A 24,572-nucleotide genomic window follows, 5' to 3' on the forward strand; every position below is an offset into this window, starting at 1 on the left:
AATGTTGCCAACTGGAGGGGCAGGGTCAGACAGATTGCTACGCATGCGCCTTTTATTCGACGTCGATCATTGGTCAATGTCTCCTCAGGTACCGTTAGATTTCCATTGGCTCACGCAACCTTTCCCACAATTATCGACGAGATGAAAGAGAATCCACCAATCAGCGATCACCGCGGTTTAATTTAATTGGACTACATCGTAATTTATGTGTAACTTATTACTCATTAAATGAAATATTGTGGGATTATTGATATCTCAATATCGCTATTATTACGATTTGTATTTATTAAAATCGTGTGAACGGCGAATTTTATATTTCTCTAATGTGATTTTTAATTTACCGTCATGCATCTCAATGTATATGTATACAACCAATAACGATAAATCGTTTTATACAGAGAACCAATTAGAATACTGTATTAGAATTTTTCTGAAATCTTATATTTATCTTGAAATGCAAGCCGCCAAAAATATTTGAACGGTGAATGTAACTTCGTGGGTGATACAAATAAGTGTCATGAAAAATATGAATTTATTATTTTTATCGAATATAAACGGTCGATCCTTTAAACAATTATGAGTATTTTTTCTTTTTCGATGCTTATTTATCGAACACATGATATTTGTCGTTTCTTTGGATAATTTATCTTCGGGATAGCTTCTCTAATTAAAATTAATTTCAAGAAAGATTTTCTTGATTGACTCGTTAAATATTTCAAAATCTTCTTTTATACATGATTGATCCAAATTTCTGACGTCATGGATGAATTAGGAAGTTCTAATCTTCAAATTGTACTTAGTATTAAAGAAGGTATTTATTTTAGGCTATTTAATTGTTTTAATTTAATTGTGAATTAAAAATTTTACGTGTGTTGTTCATATCCTCTAGGAAAAGGTTTTGAACAGATTTCACAACCAACGATTCTTATTGCAACATTAAATGGTCATTCTTTAGAATCTGATATTATTGAACCAAATTCAAATCCACAATACGCAACTGATTTAGTTTGGGAAACAGACAAAACCTCTTTAAGGAAGTATGTATTATATAAGTAATATTTATATTTGATAAAATATTATTGTATATGAATAGAATAATTATAATAAACTTTTATATATAGAATGAGATCTGGACAAACTCCTTTAAAATTAGAATGTTTCGCTTTAAAAGATCATAACAATAAAGAAAAAATTGGATATATTCTTCTTAGTATAAGATCCGCACAAATTATACTTAAAAGTAAAGAAATAGGTATAAAAGTAAACTGGCATACTTTATTAGGATTGAGAAACGATCTTAAAGCACAAAAACCTGAATTGTTACTATCATTAAGCATTGAAGATCGAGAATATGTTACCTCAAATTCTTTGACAAAGGTAAAATTTTAATAATGTTATAGTTTTTTTTTTTTTTTTTCATTAAATATTTATGCATTTTAGTTGGATTATGCACAATCATTTGATTGTCCTACTTCTAAAACTAATATGGTAACTCCATCTTTAATTTACGAAGAACGACTTATACAATTAGGACCATTAAATCTTTGCAATGAAATATTTCTTTTAAATATAATATCAAATACTGTAATAAACTTGGATGCATTATTGCTAGAAAATTCAAATGGCGATATAAAAGAAAATCTTTCAATTTGGTATTATATATTAGAAAATGACGTGAAACTCAAACCTTTTATAAAAGATACTGAAAAAACTTTGATTCTTAATGAAAAGATTGTTGTAAGAATTAGAAGTTCCTTAGATACATTAAGAAGTTATTTGCTATTAAAACCATATTTGAATGTATCTTTAAAATATAAAGATAACATTGTCAGTCAATTTCAAATTAATTTGCAACCATTAATTAATGATATTCCTGATTTTCTTGAATTTACCAATGGCAAAACAACAGTCTTAAATGAACGATACTATCTAAATCAAACAAATATATTTCATCCTATTGATATAGAACATAATCAATCTTATATAGATTTACAACTTAAACTACAGTATGTCGGATCAAAAGAAAATTTAAATAATTATGAAACTAATCAAATATTCGCAGCTGAAAATAATATGACATTTTTACCTATCAATAAACATAATGAAGAATATAAAAACACCTTTCATCAAGTAATTAAGTTGAATTTTTAATATTTGTAATCGATAACGTATACTCTTAAAGTACCACCTACATTGTTAATTTATCATCGACCATTTGTAATATTTTCCTACACAAAAATAAGAGAAAATAACTATTAGTATTTTATTTGAAAAACATATTTCAGAAATTTACTGAAATCGATATGCATAGAAATCCTGCAGGTGACTTTGAAAAATATACTTGTGAACGAATCATATCTGACCATAAAAATTTAGCTATGCATCCAACAAATTGTGATATGCAAGAAAATTCTATACCAGTAATATCTCAATTACCAAATAGCACAGATTACTCAAAAAGTGTGGAAGCTTATCATTGTTATTGTTTGGATATAATATTAGTCGCAATCAAATTATCTTCAGGACCTGCAGTACAAAATATTGAATTCAGGTAGAACTTATTCTAATAAGTTCTTATGTTTATAGTATGAATAATATAAATAAATATATTCTTTTTTTTTTTTATAGATTTCATCATCCAAAAGCAGAAATTATGTCAACAGTTCATTCTAAAATGTCAGTTCTTTTAGGAGAAAAAGTCATATTAAGAGACATTGGTTGCAAATTACATTTTATATCTACAACAGATGAAATCAAACAATTGTTAGTCTCTTTTCCTCCTAAGATTAGTATATATGGTATGGGTGAAGATGTTAAAACTTATATAGCACAGTTTTCTCTTGATATAAAAAAATTATTTCATCATGACAAGGTATTAAAATGATAATAAAAAATAAAATAAAATAATTCAATGGAATAAATACACAGCATCTATTATTTACTCAGTGGAAGTATGAATACGAAATGCCTTTATACAATTCAGAGGAAATTAAAGTTGGTGAATTAGATATTGTAGTTAGTTTACTCGATCATGGTCCATACTACAGAATAAAACAGAATGTCTCTGGTATGTATTTATTTATATTGTGTCATTTTTATTTATTTTTTATTAATTCTTTTTATAAATTTTTACTTATTTTATATAAATTATAATTTATTTTCATGTAGATCAAAATTTTGGTCCACCGATTATAGATGATAGTTTAGCATATAAAATAGTTGATGAGTTAGAGACATGGAAAGAGCGACAAAAGGAAATATTTAGAGTAGAGGTACATTATATTTTATATTTTATTTTGTAACATATACATGTTATATATAATACAAGTACAGAGACGACTTGACACGTTGTTCTATGTAATCTTATATAGTTAAAAAAAAAAGAAGAACGTCATTTAAATCTATTGAGCGAAGAATGGCAAAGGCAAAAGGAAAATTTAGAATCAAAACTAGCATGTAGTGTCGAGCAGTGTAAAATGTTAGCGAATAATCTAAATAAGGCAACTGATGATTTAAGAACACGAAGATTAAAAAATCTTGAAAAAGAAGCTAGATTAATTAAGGCAAATGAAGATTTGCATTGGAGATATGAAGCTAAAATTCAGGAATTAAAGGAATCATTACGTATAATGCAAGAAGAATCAACATCAAAAGTTTGTACATAATAGTTTTGTTTTATTATGGTTATATTCATTCATTTTTCCAATATTCTTTACACGTATTTTATAGATACGTATTTTTGAAGAAAAAAATGCTTCTCTTGAAGCTAGAATTGAGCCTTTATCTATAGAAAATGAGAAATTACGACAAATGATAACAAAGCAAGCAGAAGAATTAGAAGTATATCAAAAAGGATCTCTTACACAAGATCAGACAGCGACTTTGTTACAAGAATTGAAAACTCTTGAAGAAAAATATAATAACGCACAACATAATAAAACATTTTTTAAGGAAGAGTGGGGTAAAGCAGTTCGTGAAATTCACAGAATGAAAAGAGAACATCAGCAAACCATTGAAATCCAAATTAAAAATAGTAAAGAGGAGTTAAAAAATTTAGGGTAAGTTAAAGCTATTTAAACTGTATTATATCGTCATTTTTTATTTACAAAATTTAATATTCTATTCTGATATATAGTTTGGAAGAGATATTATGTGCAGATTCAACAGCTTTAACAAATGATCAAATCTTATTAGGGCAAATTCAAAAAGAAATAGATGTATTTAAACCTAATTCTTTAATGAAGGAAAAACATCAACAGATTCTTACACCAATAACCGAGATATTTTCTAAAAATTCTCAAACTAATATAAAAACTATCTTACATAAACCAGAAGAACACGATGAACGATTACAAGCTCTTATTGAGGAACGGGATTCTCTCTTAAAAACTGGTAGTTATACTAACGATGACACAGTAATTGTAAAACTTAATACGGAAATTAGGAATCTTTTGATGAATAGTTGAAAATGCTTTTAAAAAATTATAGGGTTTGCAATAAATTAAAAATAAAAATTAGTATTATTTGTTTTAGATAATTTTAAATATATATTTTATATATTTATGAAAGTATTTATTGTAAATAATATTTTCGAATTAATTTAATTTACTTATTTGAATAAATGTTTTCTACATGCATCAAACTCGATAGAAGTAAGGAAGTTTGTCTAAAGGTGCATCATAATTTCGTACCCATCCTGGACCAACATAAGTATTATTATCTGATGCATCTTTCCACAATCCTTTAGGTAAATATATGTCTCGGGATACAGCACCTTCTTCGATTACTGGTGCTACCAAAATTTCTTCTCCAAGTAGATATTCTATACGAAAATCAACAGAAATTATTATTGCAATATAATTCATAAACTAAATGATAATAATTTATATAAATTCTTAATTTACCATCATTAATTTTATGAGCCGTTTTGTCAGTTGGATCGACCCACCAAATGGGAGGATTTAAAGGTGCACCAGTTTTAATACTCTCATTCATACGATCTAAGATAAGTGGTGTTATAGCTGCGTGTAAGTCTGTGTATTTCTTACAAATTGCAACGGTCTGAAACATGGAAAAAATAGGAAATTAAAAATTCGATTATATATTCCATTATCAGTAGAGATATTTACCTCGTTATCAAAATCCCATGGTACAAAAGAATATTGTAATGATGGCATAAAAACATTAGCTTGCAACCATCTAATGAATAATTCTTTTGGTGGATATACAGTGCCATTTAAAGCACCATTCAAATATCCATTACCACCTATCATGTCAGGAAGAACATGTACGTATCCATTCAAATTCATTTGCAAGAGTGTTGTAATCAAAGTAGGTAAACCATTATTCCATGTCCATGTTGAGTCCTTGTCAATCATTCTAACAAATATGGGAAGTTCTTGACTTCTCCATCCAACACGAACTTCTATATTGTCATCAAAATTTTTAGCAAGGGTAGTAACATAGTCCTTTGTAAAGATTCCAGGCTGAATATCCAATGAACTATTTAAAGATGATATCTGCGGCAACCATGATGGTTCACCAGCATCAAATTTGAAACTATCTATACCGTATCCTTCAAGTACCTTTAATCTTGCAACCCACCATTTAACTGCTTCTGGATTTGTGAAATCTATTGTCGCAGCTTCAGCACCTTTGAATTTAATAAAATTGCAGTTTTTATGTTATTTATACATATACATGGTTTTATACATATAATATGTTTATATTTGATAAATCATTTTACCTTGCCACCATTGCATATCAACTTTTCCTGTGGTACTTTTAACAAAATATGAATTTTTTAGAGCAGTGCTATATGCTGGTTCACAATTTTTATTGATAAATGGATGTATCCATAATGTTACTCTGAAACCTCTGTAATGTAATATATCCGTAAGTCGTATAGGAAAAGGAAATTTAGATCTATCAAATTCAGCTGAACCATAACAAGTTTCCCAGTTGTCATCAACTTCAAGTTGACTATTATTAAAACCATGTTGAATGATCTCAAGTGCAAAATCTTCAACAGGATATTCACTGATATTAGCTTTATATCTAGCCCAAGTGGACCATATTGGATGTTTAATCATTCTCTCATTTGGATGGCCTGTAGGTTTGCCTAAATGATTGTTCACTACATATTCGTGTGCTACCCTTGGATTTCTAAATACACCAATTTCATAATTAAGCGTTATAGATTCTCTATGCCTGTAAGGACCTTTATTCTTTGCTACTAGGCAAATATATTTGTCCATATAGTTGTTTTGATCAAGAAACAATGGATCTTTCAAATCCACATAGATGTACGTTCCTTTACCAGAGAGCCAGTAACGTTCAGCTACAGCCATATTTACAGGGTGTGATGGAAGATATGGTTCTTCTTCATAATACATATGTTGAATGGGCCAGTGCTGATAACGTAATTGAGGTCCTCCAAACCATTCTGTGTCATCACCCAACTCATAACAATCTATAAGCTTTGCATTAGAATCTTTAACAGTTCGTGACACAGTGATAATATCACTATTTGTAGCTAATTTAATAACTGTGTGTGTTACACCATCGTTTTTAAGGCATATGTTATCAGTACCACAATCCAAATCTATGAGAACTGGTCCCTTTAGTAAATCAGGAGATTGAGTGTGGAGAACGTTACGTGTACATGAATCTTTTCCATCAGAATCTAAATAGCATAATATAAAATTAATTTGAAATGTGCTTATTTTTATGAAAAATCAAAAATATGATATATCTTTACTCTTTTCTTGGTATTTCTTTACTCTACTTACTCCTGCAAATACGTAAAGTTGCAACATTTTGATTAACTTCAACTGTAACTACAGCATTCCTTATATTACGTTCAACTTTAGCTCTTATTTCGCATTGAGATTTGTGAATTAATATGATATTAAGAAGTAAGAGAAGTCCTGCTGAAAAAAAAAGAATTTTAAAGTATATATCACCACATTCTACGCTACAAATTTAAAAATACATCGAGTTCTGTACTTACTACTTCTCGATAACAACTTCATCTTGAACTAGGCTCTATCTATAACTGTAATATTGCATAAGCTCACTCTGATTTATATATCGATGTGATATCAAGCAATTGATTTTTTTGAATATTGTTTTTATAATGTTTAGATATTATGATAAATTGTTCTTCCTGTACATATAAGATAAAATTTTGTGACCTTATCACAAATGACGTACTTTCTTTTATTTTGTGTTTAGATTCTACAATAGATCTTTTTCTATATCTAAAAGGTTTATTATCTTTCAATACTTTTACATTATCCTTATATACTTTACTTTTATTCTAACATTAACGTAATTCTAATATAGATATAAAAATATATAAGGAAGAGAAGACAATTTTTTTGTATTCTAGTTACTTAAAGTAAGAATATATATATAAAGAATTGCATAATCGAAAATTACACGTTGTCTTCAATTAAATTCGTTTATTATATCAAGTACGTATGTACATATAACATATTTTATCACAGGAATTATCAGTCAATAACAAATGATTCATTATGGAAGATAAATTTTATTTGACAAATTATCATCTGAAGAAAAGAATTATTATAGTGTTAATGTGTATGTGTGTATATATATATATATATATATATATATATATATATATAAATCATATATGTGAAAGAAAAAGAACATATGTCAAATGTAAACATTTTATAACGGGTACATTTTATTATGGGAACGGCCCTGAAGTCGGATGACCGCATGCGGGTAGAAACCGACGCCTCAAAACCAATTTACCGCATCCGGTCGGTGCAGTTTTACTTGATCATGAGGTGTGATCTCACTGGACAGTACATTGCATTTTGACAAATTAAAGTCAAAATGTGCGAGACCGAGAGATTAATTGATCTTGTGAAAAATTATCCAATCTTATATAATATGAAGAATAAATATTACAAGGACATTAATAAGAAAGCAACAGTGTGGAAAGAAATAGCGATTCAATTGGATTTAGAAGATGGTGAGAGTTTGTACAGGGTCATCATCGATATCGCAACAATCGAATAAGTCTCATATCGATTATAATTATTCGATATTCAAAAATTATCTCTTTCCCCGCTCAAATTCGATAAATATTCAATCGATCGATCGAACTATTTGAATTTGAATTTAAATTCTATAACTTGTCTCTTACGATTTCATAATAAAAAAAACTTTTTAAAGTTATAATTTGATTTAAATAAATTATAATTGACTAAAATATTGTTTGTATGAAGAGTATATATCGATGATACAAAACATATATATCTTATCAGTTCGATATCATTTTTATTATAGGTACAGTAGCAAAAAATAAATGGAGGCATCTTCGTGATTGTTATGGAAAATATTTACGATCACAATCAGATGCTACAGGACAATATAACAAAAAATATAGAAGGTGGACTTGGGCTAATCAGATGGATTTTTTAAAGCCTTATGTAACCACTAGACAGTAAGTAATGATTACAAAAATTGATTACTTAGAATTTTATTCGATGAAAATCGATCGATAATAGATCTGATTGTGATCGGAAATTTATATTCATTAAATTCGTTTCTTTTACCTTTTTTTTTGTCATATCGATCACTATTATAAAATGTAATAGATAAGATTAGTATGATAATTCGTAACCACGAACAATTCACGGGATAATTTCCTTGAAACAATTAGATTAATATTTATCTTGTTTTTATTATTGAAGTATTTCTCCCTGATATCATGACTATATTTTTATCGTAAAAAAAAAAAAAATAATAAAAGTACTATTGATAATTTCATATTTTTGTTACGTAATACGTGTTAGTAGAAAAAAAGTTTTAACATACAAAACAAATATGTTAGATAAGATATAAAATAAAAGTATTGTAGTACAATTTGTATAAAGAATATCTCGCACCAAAGATTAAAATTTCTTTTTTGTTAGAATCGATTTAAATCATGTAGGAAGTTATTCGGATAGTGATACAGATACAAAGATCAAAAGTGAACCTGCTGGCCATGAAGATATTGTGCAATATTTTAATGATTCTCACAATGAAGAGATGCCTGTTCCTAGGCATTGCACGATACAACCGACTTTAAATCTAAACATACCTGAAGAGACAATAGAATATTTACAAACGAGAAAAGTACAAAAATGTATGGATGCAGTGGATTTGTTATTTTTAAGTTATGCGCAAACATTGAAGACTTTTTCTCCTCAGAGACAAATAGCAATCAAATTGCAAATTGCACAAATTATAAACAGTGCAGAAATAGCACAACTTGGGGAACGTGATAGATTATGTTTTCCAACATCGCCATCGTCACCTCCATAATATGTTTTTTTTTTTTCTTTTTTAGGTCTACACGTATTTATCTTTTGGTCTTTTTTAAATGATAAATCGTAGACGCATATTACTATATTACATTTTATTGGATAATAAATTGTTATATTTCTGCAATATATATATGCTCATGCATATCATATTGTTACTGTGATAAAAATATTTATTTTTCATATTTACATCTATACGACATACATATATAGAAAAATGTTTCGATTGTAATGTAAAAATGTATTATGTTCTTTGTAAATTGTTCAATCTCATGTAACGGATAACTTCTTGGAAGTAACTTCAATAGCTCTTACAAGGTCTTTTCCAAGAACATAAAAATCTTGTATCATCGTAGAAAAATTTAATACAAGTTTACCATCGTTATTCAATTTTCGACAATTCACGTTCGATACTTTAAAATCGTTGTCTTTGAGAGCAGTAGGTTTCAATAAAACTCCTATTACCATACCACCGTATGTATCATGAAAAAATAAAGCAAATTCACTATAACCATCCTATAAATATAAATATTATATTAGTTTGACATCAAATTATATCGATAAAAATATATATTAATGAGATTAACGTACCCTTAACTCTTTCAAAAAGTATTGAACAGGATCGAAATCTATGATAGGAATTTTTTGTAATGAATGTGGTTTATACGGATGCCATTCAACAATTGGATGTTTTTCATCCAGATCAATTGCTTGCAATCTTCTAGGATTGAGAAGCGGTTTCAAATATATCAAACAATCATATTCTGACATAGGTGATCTAAAAAGAGCTTTACAATCTAATATCGTTTTAGTATATAATTGTTGCTCAAACAATTTTAAAGATTCTTGAGCGAGAAGACATATACGATTCAAAATTAATACGGTCGGTGCTTTTTTAGTCCATAAAGATCCTTGTTGGTCATAAGGTGTAGAAATAAATAAATGTGGTAAGGTGTCACGCGACTTTCCAAAAAGCGTTTCTACCTCAATAATTTCTTCTTCTGCAAATATATATAACACGTTTAAAAGATTATTAAAAAGTCAAGTTTTTTAAATATATTATATATACATACTTGACATTTCATCATTGAAATTAACAATAACAGGATCTGTATTCCAGTATTCCCTTGCAAAAATTTCTAAAACTCTTAAAAATGCTACTTGTGGCATATGTGCATGTCTATATGGTTGTGGCATTAAATACATTGATGCTAAAATTAATTCAACTGCTACATTTGGCATATGAGAATCATCCAACAAATGAGCAGACAACCAACGTTTTGTTAAACAACAAGCAGCACCAAATGAAGGATGTTGAGAGTGTATCCTATTATAATTAAGAGAATTTATATTATAATTAGCAACAAGTTTTGAAATTAAACTAAATCTTTTTACTTGTTCACTTACCCATGTAATGCACTACTTAATTTGGGCAATTGAAATAATTTCTTTTCTAATTCAATAGATTCTTCATTATCTCTATACTTAATTACACCATCTTCATCGACTTGGTGTTTTAAAAACGCTATTTCTTTTTGATGCGCTACTCTCAACCGAAAAACAAATCCATCCTAATAAATAAATATTTTGATTATATCTACCAAAACTATCAAACTTTAAATAATGCCATTTCATAAAATACATATTATAAGTTTTACCTTAAATACATCTATATGAGTAAAATTTCCTTGTGCTTTCAAATTGTGCTGTTTCCTAAGGCATTCAGCAATTTGAATATGAAAAGCAGCTTTTGTTTTCCTGATAGCTTCTAATTCTTCAGGCCATTTCCCACTAGTTGATAATTGTAAACTAACATCAAGTGGATAAACATATCTAGGTACCATACCAATATTTTTCGTTTTAAGCATTAAGTAATTTTCACCTTCCTTAGTTATTTTATGACCAGCTCGATAAACAGTTGCTAATGGTGGAAAAACTTCCGTATAACGAAAAGCTGCGCTAGATCCTTGTACACCAGTTATTGAAAGAGGTATATCAACAAGAGACATTAAGTTTTTTTCTAAAGAATTAAATGCTTGTATCACGCGTAAAGTTGCTTCTTCACCAGTACCATATACAAAGTGTGTAATTTTAATCTAAAAAAAAAAAAAGAAAAAAACAAATATTCTATTAATAATAAGAATTTTATAGCTTCTAATATTTGTATATATGTAAGAAATATTACTTTGTTTAATTTTAAAATATCTTCCATTTGATTAGCAAGATATAAATATTGATTCTCTAATAAATTAAATTTATGTTTCAATATAAATTTTACAATCTTTTTACAAATCATTCTCTTTTCATGTAACGTTTTTCCTTTTCCCCAAACTACAGCTTCGCGTATGGATCCATCTTGAAAGCGACGTAATTCAGATTTATTACACCAAAATTTTCTAAATAAAGCTGCCTGTTGTAAAAGATTATTGTAAAAGATTAACATTATAAATTATATTAAGATCATATTAACATATAATATATTCTCTGCAGAATACACCTTAAAATTAGTATGTTGTACTTACGTCTGGTAAATTAGCTTCAGGACCTTTCTCAACAATACTAAAACAAAATTCTGGGTTTAAGTCAAAACCAATAGAGATTTTTCCAATATTATTTGGCAATTCATTTTTACACTCCCATTGCCTTGGTTCATCAGGTAATACACATATTCTATGTACTCTATTTCCTAAACCTTGCTTCAATATCTTTATAAGTATTTTAATAGCTTGACTGCGTTTATCAACACCATAATCTAATTTATCATCTTTAGATGATTTAATGTCAACAATTTTTTCTATGGCTTTATTATCTTCAATACTAAACATAAAATAAGTTATTTGATTAAAAATATAACTCTTATACTTTTTAACTTAATTAAAAATATTCATATTCTTACCATAATATATTATCAAATGCATTGTAGAATGGAACCCTATACATAAAAATAGATGGAAAACTATTAACATTTACATCGTCCAAATGTTTTAAAGAAATCTCTGCTTCTCTTTGTATCCACGAGAAAGTATCTCTTGATAAAAAGGAAGCCAAGTTATGATATCCGCTTGGATCCAAAAATACACAATCATAATATTTATGATAATCCAGAATACGTTGTTGACTATCGTTTCCTTGGTACATGGATATCCCATTTTCATACCAACTATTTTGCACTGCGATAAAAAATATCGATATCATGAAAGCAATAGGAAAAAACAATAATAATAATAATAATAATAAATAGTAATATCTTACCTAAATTACACCATACATTCCTTACTATTTGGTAACTACTCATAAATGTGTTGAGTTTTTTTATTCTTAGCAAGTATAAAACATACATCGTCATTATATGACTACTAAAGCTATCATAACCCTTAATTAATTGTCGTTGGCTCAACCATATCTTTAGCAAAATAATACCATCTCTAATATTAGGATATTCCTTTATCAATGCTGTATTTCTAGAACTTGTTTCTAACATTGTTAGATCATGTAATATTATGGAGTTATAATGCGGTGTTGGTGTTAAAGATGCTAAATAAAATATAATATAATTATCTTAAGTATTAAGGCATATATGCTGAAAAATAAATAAATAAATAACATACCATTTTCAACTTCTTCATTGAAAAACCAATTAGGTCTAATACAATTTTTTTCTGGTGAAAACCTGTTCAGTTTGAAACTGTCTTCATGTGCAGATATATGTATATGTATTCTTAATTTTTTTCCTAAACTTCCAGGTGGCAGTATTTCTAGTATAGGTTTTAAATTACTACCGAGAAAACATTTTTTATCGGCAAGATCATCTCTTATATTCGAAGTTATATATGCCAGATATATAGCTTTTTTTCTCAAATATCTATAATTTTGATAATCATGTTTTTGAAATAAATTGTCTGGCATTTGAATCATTATATCTACAGCAGCATTTGGACCAATTGTACAATCAAAAGAATATGAACCAATAATATTAATAGTTAAAGGTTTCAAAAATTTAAATGTGCCTTTTATATCTACTGGTACATTTAATATAGGAATATTTAAATGTAATTTCTGACTGATATTTCCATCTGCGAACTTAAGATAATAAATATATTAAATCTTTATTTAATATCTCTTACTTAAATTAAAAAGACTTAAGTAAATCTAAACAATAACATACCTTCAATTCATCAATTTCTTGTAATGATTCTATATTTGCCTTGAATTTAATAAACCACTCATCAAATAGTTTTTTATATTTATTTTTTAGTTTTACTTCAGTCAATAATTCTTCAATTTGGAGTCTAAATAAATTTGAATGGAAAAGAGTTTCAGTTTCTCGAAGTTGACTTAATTCTTCCACCGTTGGTTGTTTATATAAATCATTTTGTAATTTTTTCTTTTTTATAGGTATATCAGCAAGTTCTTCTGTAACACTTCTTTTTTTTGTTGTATTAGAAATTGAATTATTAATACCATTCAATTCTGGGCTAGATTCATGATTCTCATCAATTTCTTTCATAAAATTTATGTCATCATCAAGATTACTGTTATAATTATAATCATTTTCAGAATTTATGTACGAATCACTATCAATGATTTTTTCTTTTAGCTTCTTCGTTTTTCCTACCTAAAAATGATTTTATTGTTGGTATTTATTTTACGATAAAGTAAGATGAATTATGAAATTAATTATATGAAAACGTTGTTATATCATGTTTCAATTAACGTTACCTTACAAGACTTTTTAACTTTCATTGTTAATATTTCAATTGATTTATAACATATATTTTTATTATCAAAATATATCAAATAACAATCTAAATTTCGGTGTCATGCGTTCAACCACGTTTTGAACCTACAGGTTAAAACTTTTTACCGAAATCAGGATTATTTACAGTGAAGTGTCGCCACCTAGCGAGAAATTCAATTAAGTATTTTCGAGAATTGTCCACCATTCATATGTGTTCAAAAACAAAATACGATTGATTACTGTATACTGCAGATCATAGGTTCTATCTGATTTTTGCATGTGTACGTGTATAATACGATCAGCTGATAACATACACTATACAGTTATAATCTTGAAACTGCTGTTATTATGATAAGTTAATTTGATCATTACTTGTATAGTGTATTAGGGATGTAGAAGTTAGCTGATTTTTAATATATGTGAATTAAAATATGTAAATAATCAAAGATTATTATAGACTTCATAAATGATATGTTTCCTTAACAATATTTTATGAAAAATTTTAATTATTAACAAAATGACAGATGAACGAAATTTTCGATCTTCTTATTATGAAAAGGTAAACACATATTAACTTTTATAATTAACTTATATTGTTTAATATATGTCATTAAATATTTTTAGATTTTTTCTTTTGCAACTGTTAATAATAACATTCACTTAAAACATACAATCTAATATTGTTCCTTTTTACATTATAGGTAGGATTTCGCAGTGTTGAAGAAAAAAGATCATTGGAAATACTGCTAAAAGAACATCCGTTTGATAAGATGAAACTCAAACAATTCTGTTTAAGATTCACTGTCCCTGCTATATATAGAAATTTAATATGGAAAATATTACTTGACGTTATACCTGTTTATATAGAAAGCCATGAATTTATAATGAAACAACGTAAAGCAGAATTTGAAGATTTACTGAAAGCACTTAAAGTAACAAAGTTTATGGAAGACAATACAAAACCACATTTAATGCTTCTTACAATGTGGCTTTTACGAACAAGACGAACAAAAATAGACATGAGTACTCAATTGGAATCATCTTTATATAGGTTAGCGGTATTTATTATAATATATATAAAAATATAATATACATAAAAGCAACTTGGTAAACATATTCTAACTATTGTACAAATGCAATGTACAATTTAGATTACATTTGTATTAGGGCAATGAGCAGAATGGCTGAGGCGCTCTGGCATATCATAGATACCGATTCTGGACAAGATAAATTAGTAGACGTATATTGGATACTATGTGGACTTTTGAATCAAGTACAAAAATTTCATGCAGAAGTTGGTAGATTACAAGAATGTACATGTACATTATTAGAAAGAGAAGATCCAGAATTATCTAAACATTTAGCTAGGATCGAAGCTCTTCATAATCTTCCATTTGATATGTGGTTTTACTCATGCTTTGCAGGCACAATATGTAATGGATCAATAGCCAAGTATGTATATTATAATTTATAATAAAATGTTAATCAAGTAATTGGAAGAATGATTACAATATACATTATAAAGTTACATAAACTGTAATCCTCATTATACTATAACAATGTAATGATTGATTTTTCAATTATAGGATATGGGATAAAATAACTGTAGGAGCATATAAAATTTTGGTGTTTGTGGCTGTGATTATGTTAACCACTCTTAGGCGTGTTCTATTGCGCACTGACAGTATAGATAGTGTGTTGAACACAATCAATAATGTAAACTAATTATTAAATACAACTATAGTTTATAAATATCGTTTAATAATTATCTAATATAAATATTTTTCTTTTAGATAACTGAAAAAATGTCTGAATTAATAGTTAATAAAGCAATAGAATCTTGGCAGCAAAGTGGTTCTACGCTAACATCTATTTCACAAAATACAGTGAATATAACACAGAGTACATAACAATACAAGGAACTACATTCTACAAATCTGTAAAACATGAGAAAATAATTTAAATAAAAATAATAATAATAAAAAAAAAACATGAAAGAAGAGCTATTCTCTTAGACATACCTTCTTTTATCTTAAAAATATTTACTTTTTTTTATTAGCGCACCCATCATACATTGTACATATACAATTACTTAACTCAGCAGAGTCAAGCCATGACATTAGTACCTACTTATATTTAACATTATATTCTTTCTATTCATCTCATGATGTTCTGCTGTATGATACAATTGTATATATGTACTCCAGTGAATAAGAGCATGTTACTAAAGGATTTCTAGGAATTAACACAACAACAGTGTACATTTGTGTCTGTACTATTTATATTTGCATTCTCCAAGAAATCTGCTGCTTAATTTTAATACGAATATAGAATAATTTTATATTTTGCAAAAGCTTTTTTTTTATATATACAAAATTAATTTTTACTTAAATAAAGAAAAGGAGATAATAGAAATTCAATAATAGACTATTCTATCAATTTGTTTCATTACTTTGTTAACAGTAATATAAAAACTTTTTAATTCAATTCTGAAACAGATCATATTATTAAATTAGAAAACAGAAAAATTCTTGGAGAAAGTTGAGATCATATAAAAGTGTATGTCTGGCATATCCAACATTTTCTGCAGAAACATATTGTTTTCTTATCTATATCCACCATAGTTTCCAAAACAATTTTCTGTTATTTCTCATTCTTTGGCATTAAAAGACCAAATGTCTTTCTTTTTATTCTTATTGTTAGTTTACTTCTTTTAATAATGGCATTAGCAATCTGATGCAAGCCAGGCAAGAATGATATATGCAACCAATTGAAAGTGTTATATTCCAAATACTTAAAGTAAAATATTATTTGAAACGATACAACTTTGAGAAAGTTTATATATACAGATATGAACTGAAAATTCATGTTCATTATCATGAATTATCTAAAAATAATTCCAACTAATAATTTAATTTGTTATTGCAAATTTTAAGAAACACAAAATAGTTGAATTTAACAGAGCCATTCACAATTTGAGACATTATACGGACAAAAGTATTCTACTAATACATTCCTGAATGCTGATGATTCTAAATTTATATATGATTAATGCTCTGGTCATATTAAAAGTTTTTAATTAAAAATTGGGCTACACAATAATGTTTTATCAGAATTTCTTTAATTTTTCTTGTTGCCTTAGGATGACAAAATTTATATAAATTGTGTTATATTCATTAAGGCCTTTTCATTCATGCTGACGATTTATAATTACTAAATGATAGATATTTTGTGCAGAAAGAAAGTAGTTCACACATTCTGTAAATGCTTTAAATTAAGTTATCATTATATATAAATTAATTAAAAAGACAGAAGTGTGCAACTACTTCTGCTTTATAATGAACACTATGATAGAATTACCTACGTTCATAATAAAACAATAGAATATTACACAACATACCTCTTAACTTTGGTGAAATTTACGCATTCTAAATATTGTAGCTATAATGATAACAACAGAAAAGAAGACGTTTATGTACTCAAAAATATAATTTCTAATGGGGTAAAAGTGTTCAAGGTTTCATGTTTTCTATAATATAAAGCAGTGACTTTCTATTATGAATATACTGCATATTTATTATTAGGAATGTGTGAGTGTTATGAAAGAAATAAATGAAACTTTTTACTATTTTCATCCTAATGTTTTTGTATGATTTATGGATGTTCTCATTGACATTACAATGTAATGTATATCCGCAAAGTGTATTATCATATAGCGATTGGCTAATAAAAATTAAATTTGCATGTTTTCCTTTTTGTATTAGATATTAAATCAATAAAAGGGTATTCAAATAAAGGATATGACACAACTTAGAAGTCTATTAAAAATACTGTCATTTATCTTGCCATTTTGTGCTGTATTGCTATTGGCAAGCTACGCAAACTAGTAATCACTGATTGTTGTCTCAAAATTGCTGATCTCTAATATAATATAATTTGATTTAAGAATTATTAAAAGAACAGAGCAACTTGATTTTTTTCTTCATTTTCTGTTTTTCTTTTTTTTTCTTTTTATATATATATATATATATAACAAAACTCTGTTCCAAATAGGGCTGCATCTGCTTTGAAGAACCCTTTCTTAGTCACACAAGCACTGCTTGTGGAAATTACAACCTAAACATTAAGTTGATTGATAGTCCTAAAATCAAGCTTAGTTAATGACTTAAAGAAATAGTATAATACATTATAGACAAATCTATTACAATCTCTTTGAAGTTGGTGCACTTTACACCGGTGACCACTTCACTGATTAATGTTTCGTCATTTTGTGAGAACATATATCTTGCTCATGAACAGTAACTGCCTTTGAATTTATCAGCAGCTATAGTGCAGCAGAGTTGCAATTGTCGACTAGTGGTGATAGTGGTCCTACCTTTCCTCTTCCACTTCCCATCCTATCTGGCTCATAATGAACGTCCAGAGACAAACCTGTAAGAAATATTTTATTGATCTAAAATAGATCTTTTCAAATATAGAATGAAACATTTTTATCTATAATTGATATGTTTTATCGGTAATATAAAAGCATGTGTGTGTGTATATATATGTATGTACGTATATATACACAGTCATATATATTGCATATTTTGAAGTAATTATTTCTAAGTAATGAAACATTAATATCATTAATGAAATATTAATTAATATTATTATTAATATTTATTAATATAATTATTAATATAATTATTAACATAATTACTGCAATTATTAATATTGGCAAATATATGTTACATTCAATGTAAAATCCTAAAATAATAACTTCAAAATAAACCCACCACCAAACACATTTGTCTTTTAGTGTATGTGGCAACCTGTAACGTACATTTCTGATATGCGTATTTACCGGAGGGCCTCCGGGAGGTGGATGGATGATGTAATGCTCCTGTTGCCATTGTGGTAGTTTCAGGAATGAATGCAGCAACCAGCAATGCACAAATCACTAATAATGCGCCAAATACAAATGGCGGACCTGGTACAAGCTGAAAAATTTTTTTTCCAATAAATATTGTACCATAATCATTGTATGCGAACCAGAAATATAACGTTAATACATTGTAATATATCAATATTTTGCAACTTATCAATAAGTACCTGGGGCATAATATCAAGGTGTTGTGTGGCAGTTCCTGTTCTGTTATTCTCATCCAAAAGAGATGGTTTCAAGGGGAGAGAGGGTGTATCGTCATTGAGATCAACATGAAAAAGATAGAATATTACGCCAAACATTGCAGGTCCCAAACCATTACAGAGACCGCGCATTCCAGTCACCATTCCTTGTACCAACCCCTGCTTATCGGCATCCGAGTGCATAGATACAAATGCAGAAATTGCAGGATATGTGATACTTGACACAGATGCTAGAACTCCTGCTGCCCACATCATCCTTAAAATTGCAATCAATTTATATAATAATTTGTATTTAACCACAAATGTTTAAAAAATTAACGCATATAAAGTAATGATATGTTGCAGAAAATGTAATTAATTACAAAAATAACTGCAAAAGTGACATTACCATATTTGTGATCCGAAGCCATACCACATGAGTTGTAACATCTCAAACAAAAGACCCAACATTATAGTATGTTTACTACCAAGGGTTCTCATTAAAGGTCCTAGTATTATTTGAGCTCCCACACTTAATATTCCAACCACAGCAATAAACCATGCTACCATAGCAGCAGAAAATCCCATAGTCAATTTTAAGTAGACAAAAATACAGCTATATTGACCTGCCTCAGGAAGATAACTCAGGAACACAGTGACGCACAGCATCAAAATTGTATGATCTTTCCCAACCTGGTACAATAAAAAATGAGTATAAATACTAATAATAATACTAGAAGTAATAATGGAAATTTCCAATAATAGAAGATTCTAGTAAAAAATAATAATTCTAATAAAAAACAATAGAAAATTATAATAATAGAAATTCTAATATACCGCTAAGTTTCTTAGACATTTACCTTTCCCAGGGCCGCAAAAGGATCAGCTTGCTCCCAAGATATGGGTGCTGGTGGTCTTGCTTTTTCAGGTAAACTTTCAGGTACAGCTACTAATATGAAAAAAACATCTAAGACTGCAATTGCTGTTGCTAATGCAACTGCTAGATTTTCTCCATATTGTGTCATGGTATAAGCTCCTAAAGCTGGGCTAATTACCATACTAGCAGCAAAAGTTGCAGAAACCTAAAACGATTACATTAATTTATAAGGATGCAGTTAAAAAGATATTCTTGGTTTCTAAAAGAATGTAATATAAAAGAATAGTACTTACTAAACCATATGCCAATGATCTTTGATTTTCTTCTGTAACATCGGCAACATATGCAAATACTACAGAGAAAGTACAAGCAAAAACACCACTTATAGAAATCATAGCAAAAAACCACCATGTGTTTATGCTCATTAGTGGAATTGGTGCACAGGTGAAGGCCACTGTGATAAGTAAGAAAAATTTTCGACCCCACACATCTGATAAAGCACCAATTAATGGTGCTGAAAGGAAAGATAAAATCCCTTTGATGCCCATTATTAAACCATTCATGAGGAACGTATGATCCGGAAATGTTTCATTTAATACAGAAATGATAGGCATGGTTAATAAACCCCATGCAAAAAATTCCAAAAATATTACAACCAATGCATGATATACGCTTGCCTCTCCTACTCCTGAACTCTGTGAAATAAAAGAATATAGAGTGTTATTAAATAGCAATAATTTATTATTAGCTATAGAATTACAAATAATGGAATTATAAATAATAAATGAAACCTTAAGGTGCCTGTAGCATTGCTGGGCAAATGTAAGAGGAGGTGTAAATTTTGCAATAGCATGTTCTTGATTATTGTGAATATCAGAACAGGAAGGGCCCAAGCCCTCTGCTCCCCCTTTTGCCCCAGGGGGCATGACCCCTAAGAATTGTTACTATACGTATTTTTTTTCATTCTTTTTCAATTTTTAATTATTTACTTTATCATTTTATCTTTTGTTAAAATCCATATAATACAAATATTTGTTTGCATCTCATATATCTTTGACTAATCTTGAAAAAATTACGCGCTCAACTTTTTGTAGACTAAAATCTTAAAAATGTATCTTTGTCTATATATCTTTTCTCATATTTTTGTTTAATCACATTTTTATTTGTTAAGATCATGTTACGAATATAATTTTATTGCATTATCTTTGAGTATAAATTACACTGAACAATAATACCACATCGGATATATTTATTTATAAGTACATTTATATATGTGCACGCACTTTTTTAAGCAATTTGTGTGATCAATTTTCACAGTCTTCTTTAACCAAATGTTCAGAGCATATAAAGTTTATCTTTCCTTTCTTACGTTTATTTTATATAGAGAATTAAGTCAAGCACCATGTTCTTTGTGCTAATTTATATTGTATCTTAAGTAGTTATATTACATTTAAGAAGTAAATTTTATTATTAATGGAGTTAGCTTAGATCTAATTTCTTAATATATATCACAAGCATTATAAGTGCAAATGAGTATTCTTTGCAAGTTTTGTACAACCTTTAAAAAGGAACATCACTTCACAGTGCCACGAAGAATGCTAATTCTTTCCAGAAATGAAGCAAAAGGATATATCTAAAAGGATAGCTATCTTTAGCTTTTTCATCTATCTATGAATGCCAGAATTTATTTCTGTGATCGCTTAAGAAGCATCAAAAATTACTTGATCGGCAGTGCAACGCACGTTTCAACTCATTTATCTTTATCTTTATGAAATTTTTTGTTATAATTTTGAATTTTTTTTTTATGATCCCTCAAATTGGAACGATAAATCATCTGCTCGTACACATTTTTATAATATTTCCTTTGTTTTCGTATATGATAATCACACTTAATAAGGAATAAACTTTCATATAAATACCAGAGGTGTTTCTTATACAATAGTACATAGCTTGCAGATAAAAATTTTTTAAAGCCGGCCAATAATTATCCTGCTTCGTATCTTCTTTTACAAACTTTTTTCGCAATTTGTATCGCTTAATCTTGTGACACGATATAATTCGGTAATACGATACATCGGTAAATATTTCAAAATTCAGGGCAAATTTCCGAATTGGCATGAAATATTTTAATGTTCCGATGTCTTTTGACAGGTGAATCTCTGCAGCCTTGACTTCGGAACTCACGGTCGAGACGTGACGTCATGCGGTTCCGCAATCGCGACAATTAATGTCCGATATAGAGTTACACGATGCCCGTTTACGAAAACTAAATTTCCGAGAATGTCAAAAATATTCAGCGATTGACGTATCTTTTCAAAAATCGCAACACGCATATCGAAGACCAATTTTTACGTCGGGTGGAGGCATACTCCATTTCGTTCTCTAACGTCTTTTAAAGTCACGGACATTAATCGATGCAATTTCCATTAAATTACATATGATCACATATTTCAAGAGAAATTTTTTCAACTTAGTGTTTAATAAATTTTCCTTATTTTGATTAGAATTATACGAAAATATCCGCGAGAACACAAACCACTGCATTGCAACTCTCTCCCACTGATCCCCACTCTAGTACTCTTGAGCCATTCTATACTCTATTCATTGTAACATTTTCGATTCGATATAACTTCAGGAGGATCATAACCACTTCATGATATTCAATCACTGATTTCAGTTGCATACCAAAGTATCGCACTTTCCAAAATCAATTTATTTTCAGTGATCGGAAAAGTTTATATCTCCGTCACTTTTTTGACAAATGAACATTAAAAATTATATCTGCGTACGTATGTACGTGGCGATTAGTTGTCACCGATCAATATACACGGAATCTTTATTATACAGAAAGCCGTAGTACGATCGATTTAATAATGTCGAATGGCGACAACTATTCGTAATATTTCATGTTTCAAGAAAATATTTATTTATTTTTATTCTTATTTCGTCTTAACTCAACTAGTTTTGATAAGTTGGATTCTCTTTTTCTCTCTTACATCACACTTTCAACATTTTTATTTTATATGATATTATAATATAAATTATATATGCTTTATTGTTTAACATTAACGGCATTGTATTTTGTAATATAAGTATATATATTTGAAGAGATTCATTTCACTACGTTGAAAATATTTCATTTCCATATTGTACCAATTAGTTAGCTTATTTAGTTTTTCTAATTATATGAATATTATTTTTAAGTTTTAAGAAATAAAACAAATAAAAAATAAAGAGTTAAATTGAAAAAGAAAATCTAGATAAATAATATTATAGATAAAAGTTTTAAGAAAAATAAAAACTAAAACCATTAAGATCAAATACTTTAACAGGATTGGAAAAGAAGCATAATGTACTATAGCATTGTTTACTAATGATCTTTACTGTACCATCCTTATCTTGTAAATAAAAGAAAACAATACTATAGAAATATATCATACAAATAAAGAAAGAATATATCTTTAAAGATATGATAATGCTCTTACCAATATTTATATACCGTTACAAGATCAACCAAAAAAAAATATTCCATGAATATCAATAACATGATATAATGCAATCAATAGAAAAATAACTTCTTTGTTACTATGTAAAAGAAAAAGATAAAATAAACAAAGAAAATTTAATCTACACAAACATCGTATTTATAAATATTACGTGTTTTGCTGTTTCTTTTGAAAATAAATGAATTCCAAATGTATGATATTATTGTGTTAAAGTAGAGATAGTTAAATATATCTGAAAAGAGAAAATATTCTATACAATAATCATAAACTGTACGTAACAGTAAACATAGGTCTTTGCATAGACTGTTCGTGATCATCCTATGATTTCATAATATTGCAGAACACGATTAAATATAAAAGATAGGGGGATCATAGATTATTTTAGATACTTGTGTGCGTTAAAATGTAATTCAATGAAATTTTCAGTACCGTAATGACTCCATCCTTCATGATGGACTTTCGGCTTCGTATGATCATGCCTACGACCTTCTTTGAGACCTTGGCGGGCATATTCACGCACTGCGCGCACAGACTCTTTCGTTTCTTTAATTTCATCAATCCCTACAAATTAGCCTTCACCGTTTGAGTCATTTTCTCAATGATTATCGCCTGTGAACTTTGAACACAAAACACAACTTTCGCTTCAAATTCTTCTCATGACAGTATCCTACATAACACCAAGCCACGAACTACCGTATGCACATACTTGGCGTAGCTCAACGTAGGAACATCCACTTACTAGCGCACAACGGTGGATGCTTCCCATTTACACGCGGGAAAGCAACACGCGTATTTGTGTTTAAGCCGCATGGCGCTTCTTACAATCGCACAAAATAATATTTATACAATTGGTTCTTATTTTGGTCAAAATCTAATTGGCTAATCGAAATTTATTATCTGTATTTATATTTCCTTCAATTTTATACATACTGTAATTTAAATCATCATTTCAAGTAATACATTCTATATAATACCATTGTGAATTACCTTGAAAA

The 24,572-nt window shown here is 28.3% G+C and overlaps 6 protein-coding genes across 11 annotated transcripts; 3 read left to right on the forward strand and 3 right to left on the reverse strand.

Annotated features, from left to right (window-relative positions):
• Positions 1–117: 117 nt before the first annotated feature.
• Positions 118–4,466, forward strand: LOC127064492 (centrosomal protein of 120 kDa). Of its 2 annotated transcripts, XM_050995623.1 has the most exons (11): positions 118–811; positions 890–1,037; positions 1,122–1,377; positions 1,441–2,130; positions 2,286–2,551; positions 2,629–2,872; positions 2,947–3,067; positions 3,169–3,272; positions 3,372–3,653; positions 3,730–4,058; positions 4,136–4,466. In XM_050995623.1, exons 1-11 carry the CDS (start codon positions 760–762, stop codon positions 4,464–4,466), a joined length of 2,823 nt encoding a protein of 940 aa, XP_050851580.1. In that variant the 5' UTR covers positions 118–759. The 2 variants fall into 2 exon arrangements, with proteins under 2 accessions (XP_050851580.1, XP_050851581.1); XM_050995624.1 differs by lacking the exon at positions 1,441–2,130.
• On the reverse strand, positions 4,217–7,263 carry LOC127064493 (myogenesis-regulating glycosidase). 2 transcript variants are annotated; one of them, XM_050995627.1, is made up of 6 exons: positions 7,013–7,263; positions 6,792–6,929; positions 5,747–6,685; positions 5,130–5,653; positions 4,905–5,061; positions 4,217–4,822 (listed from the first exon to the last, which is right to left on the reverse strand). In XM_050995627.1, the coding sequence occupies exons 1-6, from the start codon at positions 7,032–7,034 to the stop codon at positions 4,638–4,640; spliced, it is 1,965 nt and encodes a 654-aa protein (XP_050851584.1). In that variant the 5' UTR covers positions 7,035–7,263; the 3' UTR covers positions 4,217–4,637. The 2 variants fall into 2 exon arrangements, with proteins under 2 accessions (XP_050851584.1, XP_050851582.1); XM_050995625.1 differs by having other exon boundaries at positions 6,792–6,932; positions 7,013–7,260.
• A 411-nt stretch (positions 7,264–7,674) lies between these two features.
• Positions 7,675–9,747, forward strand: LOC127064498 (uncharacterized). Its single transcript, XM_050995652.1, has 3 exons — positions 7,675–8,008; positions 8,326–8,482; positions 8,955–9,747. The coding sequence occupies exons 1-3, from the start codon at positions 7,870–7,872 to the stop codon at positions 9,346–9,348; spliced, it is 690 nt and encodes a 229-aa protein (XP_050851609.1). The 5' UTR covers positions 7,675–7,869; the 3' UTR covers positions 9,349–9,747.
• LOC127064491 (nucleolar protein 6) lies at positions 9,500–14,348 on the reverse strand. The gene is made up of 12 exons (XM_050995622.1): positions 14,067–14,348; positions 13,513–13,962; positions 12,956–13,427; positions 12,600–12,881; positions 12,244–12,517; positions 11,870–12,164; positions 11,533–11,757; positions 11,006–11,443; positions 10,755–10,918; positions 10,421–10,674; positions 9,939–10,348; positions 9,500–9,863 (listed from the first exon to the last, which is right to left on the reverse strand). Exons 1-12 carry the CDS (start codon positions 14,088–14,090, stop codon positions 9,618–9,620), a joined length of 3,534 nt encoding a protein of 1,177 aa, XP_050851579.1. The 5' UTR covers positions 14,091–14,348; the 3' UTR covers positions 9,500–9,617.
• Positions 14,349–14,431: 83 nt separating this feature from the next.
• LOC127064496 (TBC1 domain family member 7) lies at positions 14,432–16,126 on the forward strand. The gene is made up of 5 exons (XM_050995649.1): positions 14,432–14,644; positions 14,787–15,136; positions 15,253–15,537; positions 15,672–15,801; positions 15,879–16,126. The coding sequence occupies exons 1-5, from the start codon at positions 14,603–14,605 to the stop codon at positions 15,993–15,995; spliced, it is 924 nt and encodes a 307-aa protein (XP_050851606.1). The 5' UTR covers positions 14,432–14,602; the 3' UTR covers positions 15,996–16,126.
• On the reverse strand, positions 15,113–24,331 carry LOC127064494 (hippocampus abundant transcript 1 protein). 4 transcript variants are annotated; one of them, XR_007781728.1, is made up of 8 exons: positions 20,863–23,176; positions 20,365–20,766; positions 20,055–20,276; positions 19,604–19,887; positions 19,180–19,471; positions 18,911–19,067; positions 18,291–18,516; positions 15,113–18,226 (listed from the first exon to the last, which is right to left on the reverse strand). XR_007781728.1 is itself a non-coding variant. In XM_050995629.1 (7 exons), the coding sequence occupies exons 1-7, from the start codon at positions 24,130–24,132 to the stop codon at positions 18,410–18,412; spliced, it is 1,590 nt and encodes a 529-aa protein (XP_050851586.1). In that variant the 5' UTR covers positions 24,133–24,331; the 3' UTR covers positions 15,113–18,409. The 4 variants fall into 4 exon arrangements, 3 of the variants coding, with proteins under 3 accessions (XP_050851586.1, XP_050851585.1, XP_050851587.1); XM_050995629.1 differs by lacking the exon at positions 20,863–23,176 and adding an exon at positions 24,007–24,331 and having other exon boundaries at positions 15,113–18,516; XM_050995628.1 differs by having other exon boundaries at positions 15,113–18,516.
• Between the last annotated feature and the right edge of the window lie 241 nt (positions 24,332–24,572).

The sequence above is a fragment of the Vespula vulgaris genome, chromosome 6 (genome assembly GCF_905475345.1).
Source record: "Vespula vulgaris chromosome 6, iyVesVulg1.1, whole genome shotgun sequence".
NCBI lineage: Eukaryota > Metazoa > Arthropoda > Insecta > Hymenoptera > Vespidae > Vespula > Vespula vulgaris.

Excerpts from the sequence above, each read along its gene's own strand:
- LOC127064492 (XM_050995623.1), top strand. The coding sequence starts at position 760 with ATGGATGAATTAGGAAGTTCTAATCTTCAAATTGTACTTAGTATTAAA. Across the intron at positions 2,552-2,628 it reads GTACAAAATATTGAATTCAG|ATTTCATCATCCAAAAGCAG; the intron begins GTAGAACTTATT and ends TTTTTTTTATAG. Across the intron at positions 3,273-3,371 it reads AGGAAATATTTAGAGTAGAG|TTAAAAAAAAAAGAAGAACG; the intron begins GTACATTATATT and ends AATCTTATATAG.
- LOC127064493 (XM_050995625.1), bottom strand. The coding sequence starts at position 7,034 with ATGAAGTTGTTATCGAGAAGTA. Across the intron at positions 5,654-5,746 it reads TGATATGCAATGGTGGCAAG|GTGCTGAAGCTGCGACAATA; the intron begins GTAAAATGATTT and ends TTAAATTCAAAG. Across the intron at positions 5,062-5,129 it reads CATGGGATTTTGATAACGAG|ACCGTTGCAATTTGTAAGAA; the intron begins GTAAATATCTCT and ends TCCATGTTTCAG.
- LOC127064498 (XM_050995652.1), top strand. The coding sequence starts at position 7,870 with ATGTGCGAGACCGAGAGATTAATTGATCTTGTGAAAAATTATCCAATC. Across the intron at positions 8,009-8,325 it reads TCAATTGGATTTAGAAGATG|GTACAGTAGCAAAAAATAAA; the intron begins GTGAGAGTTTGT and ends TTTTTATTATAG. Across the intron at positions 8,483-8,954 it reads CCTTATGTAACCACTAGACA|AATCGATTTAAATCATGTAG; the intron begins GTAAGTAATGAT and ends CTTTTTTGTTAG.
- LOC127064491 (XM_050995622.1), bottom strand. The coding sequence starts at position 14,090 with ATGAAAGTTAAAAAGTCTTGTAAG. Across the intron at positions 12,165-12,243 it reads GCATTTGATAATATATTATG|TATTGAAGATAATAAAGCCA; the intron begins GTAAGAATATGA and ends TTTTATGTTTAG. Across the intron at positions 10,349-10,420 it reads TTTCAATGATGAAATGTCAA|AAGAAGAAATTATTGAGGTA; the intron begins GTATGTATATAT and ends ATATATTTGCAG.
- LOC127064496 (XM_050995649.1), top strand. The coding sequence starts at position 14,603 with ATGACAGATGAACGAAATTTTCGATCTTCTTATTATGAAAAG. Across the intron at positions 15,137-15,252 it reads TTGGAATCATCTTTATATAG|GGCAATGAGCAGAATGGCTG; the intron begins GTTAGCGGTATT and ends CATTTGTATTAG. Across the intron at positions 15,802-15,878 it reads TGTTGAACACAATCAATAAT|ATAACTGAAAAAATGTCTGA; the intron begins GTAAACTAATTA and ends TTTTTCTTTTAG.
- LOC127064494 (XM_050995628.1), bottom strand. The coding sequence starts at position 20,997 with ATGCCCCCTGGGGCAAAAGGGGGAGCAGAGGGCTTGGGCCCTTCCTGT. Across the intron at positions 19,472-19,603 it reads GGCTTCGGATCACAAATATG|GATGATGTGGGCAGCAGGAG; the intron begins GTAATGTCACTT and ends TGCAATTTTAAG. Across the intron at positions 18,517-18,910 it reads TAAATACGCATATCAGAAAT|GTTTGTCTCTGGACGTTCAT; the intron begins GTACGTTACAGG and ends TATTTCTTACAG.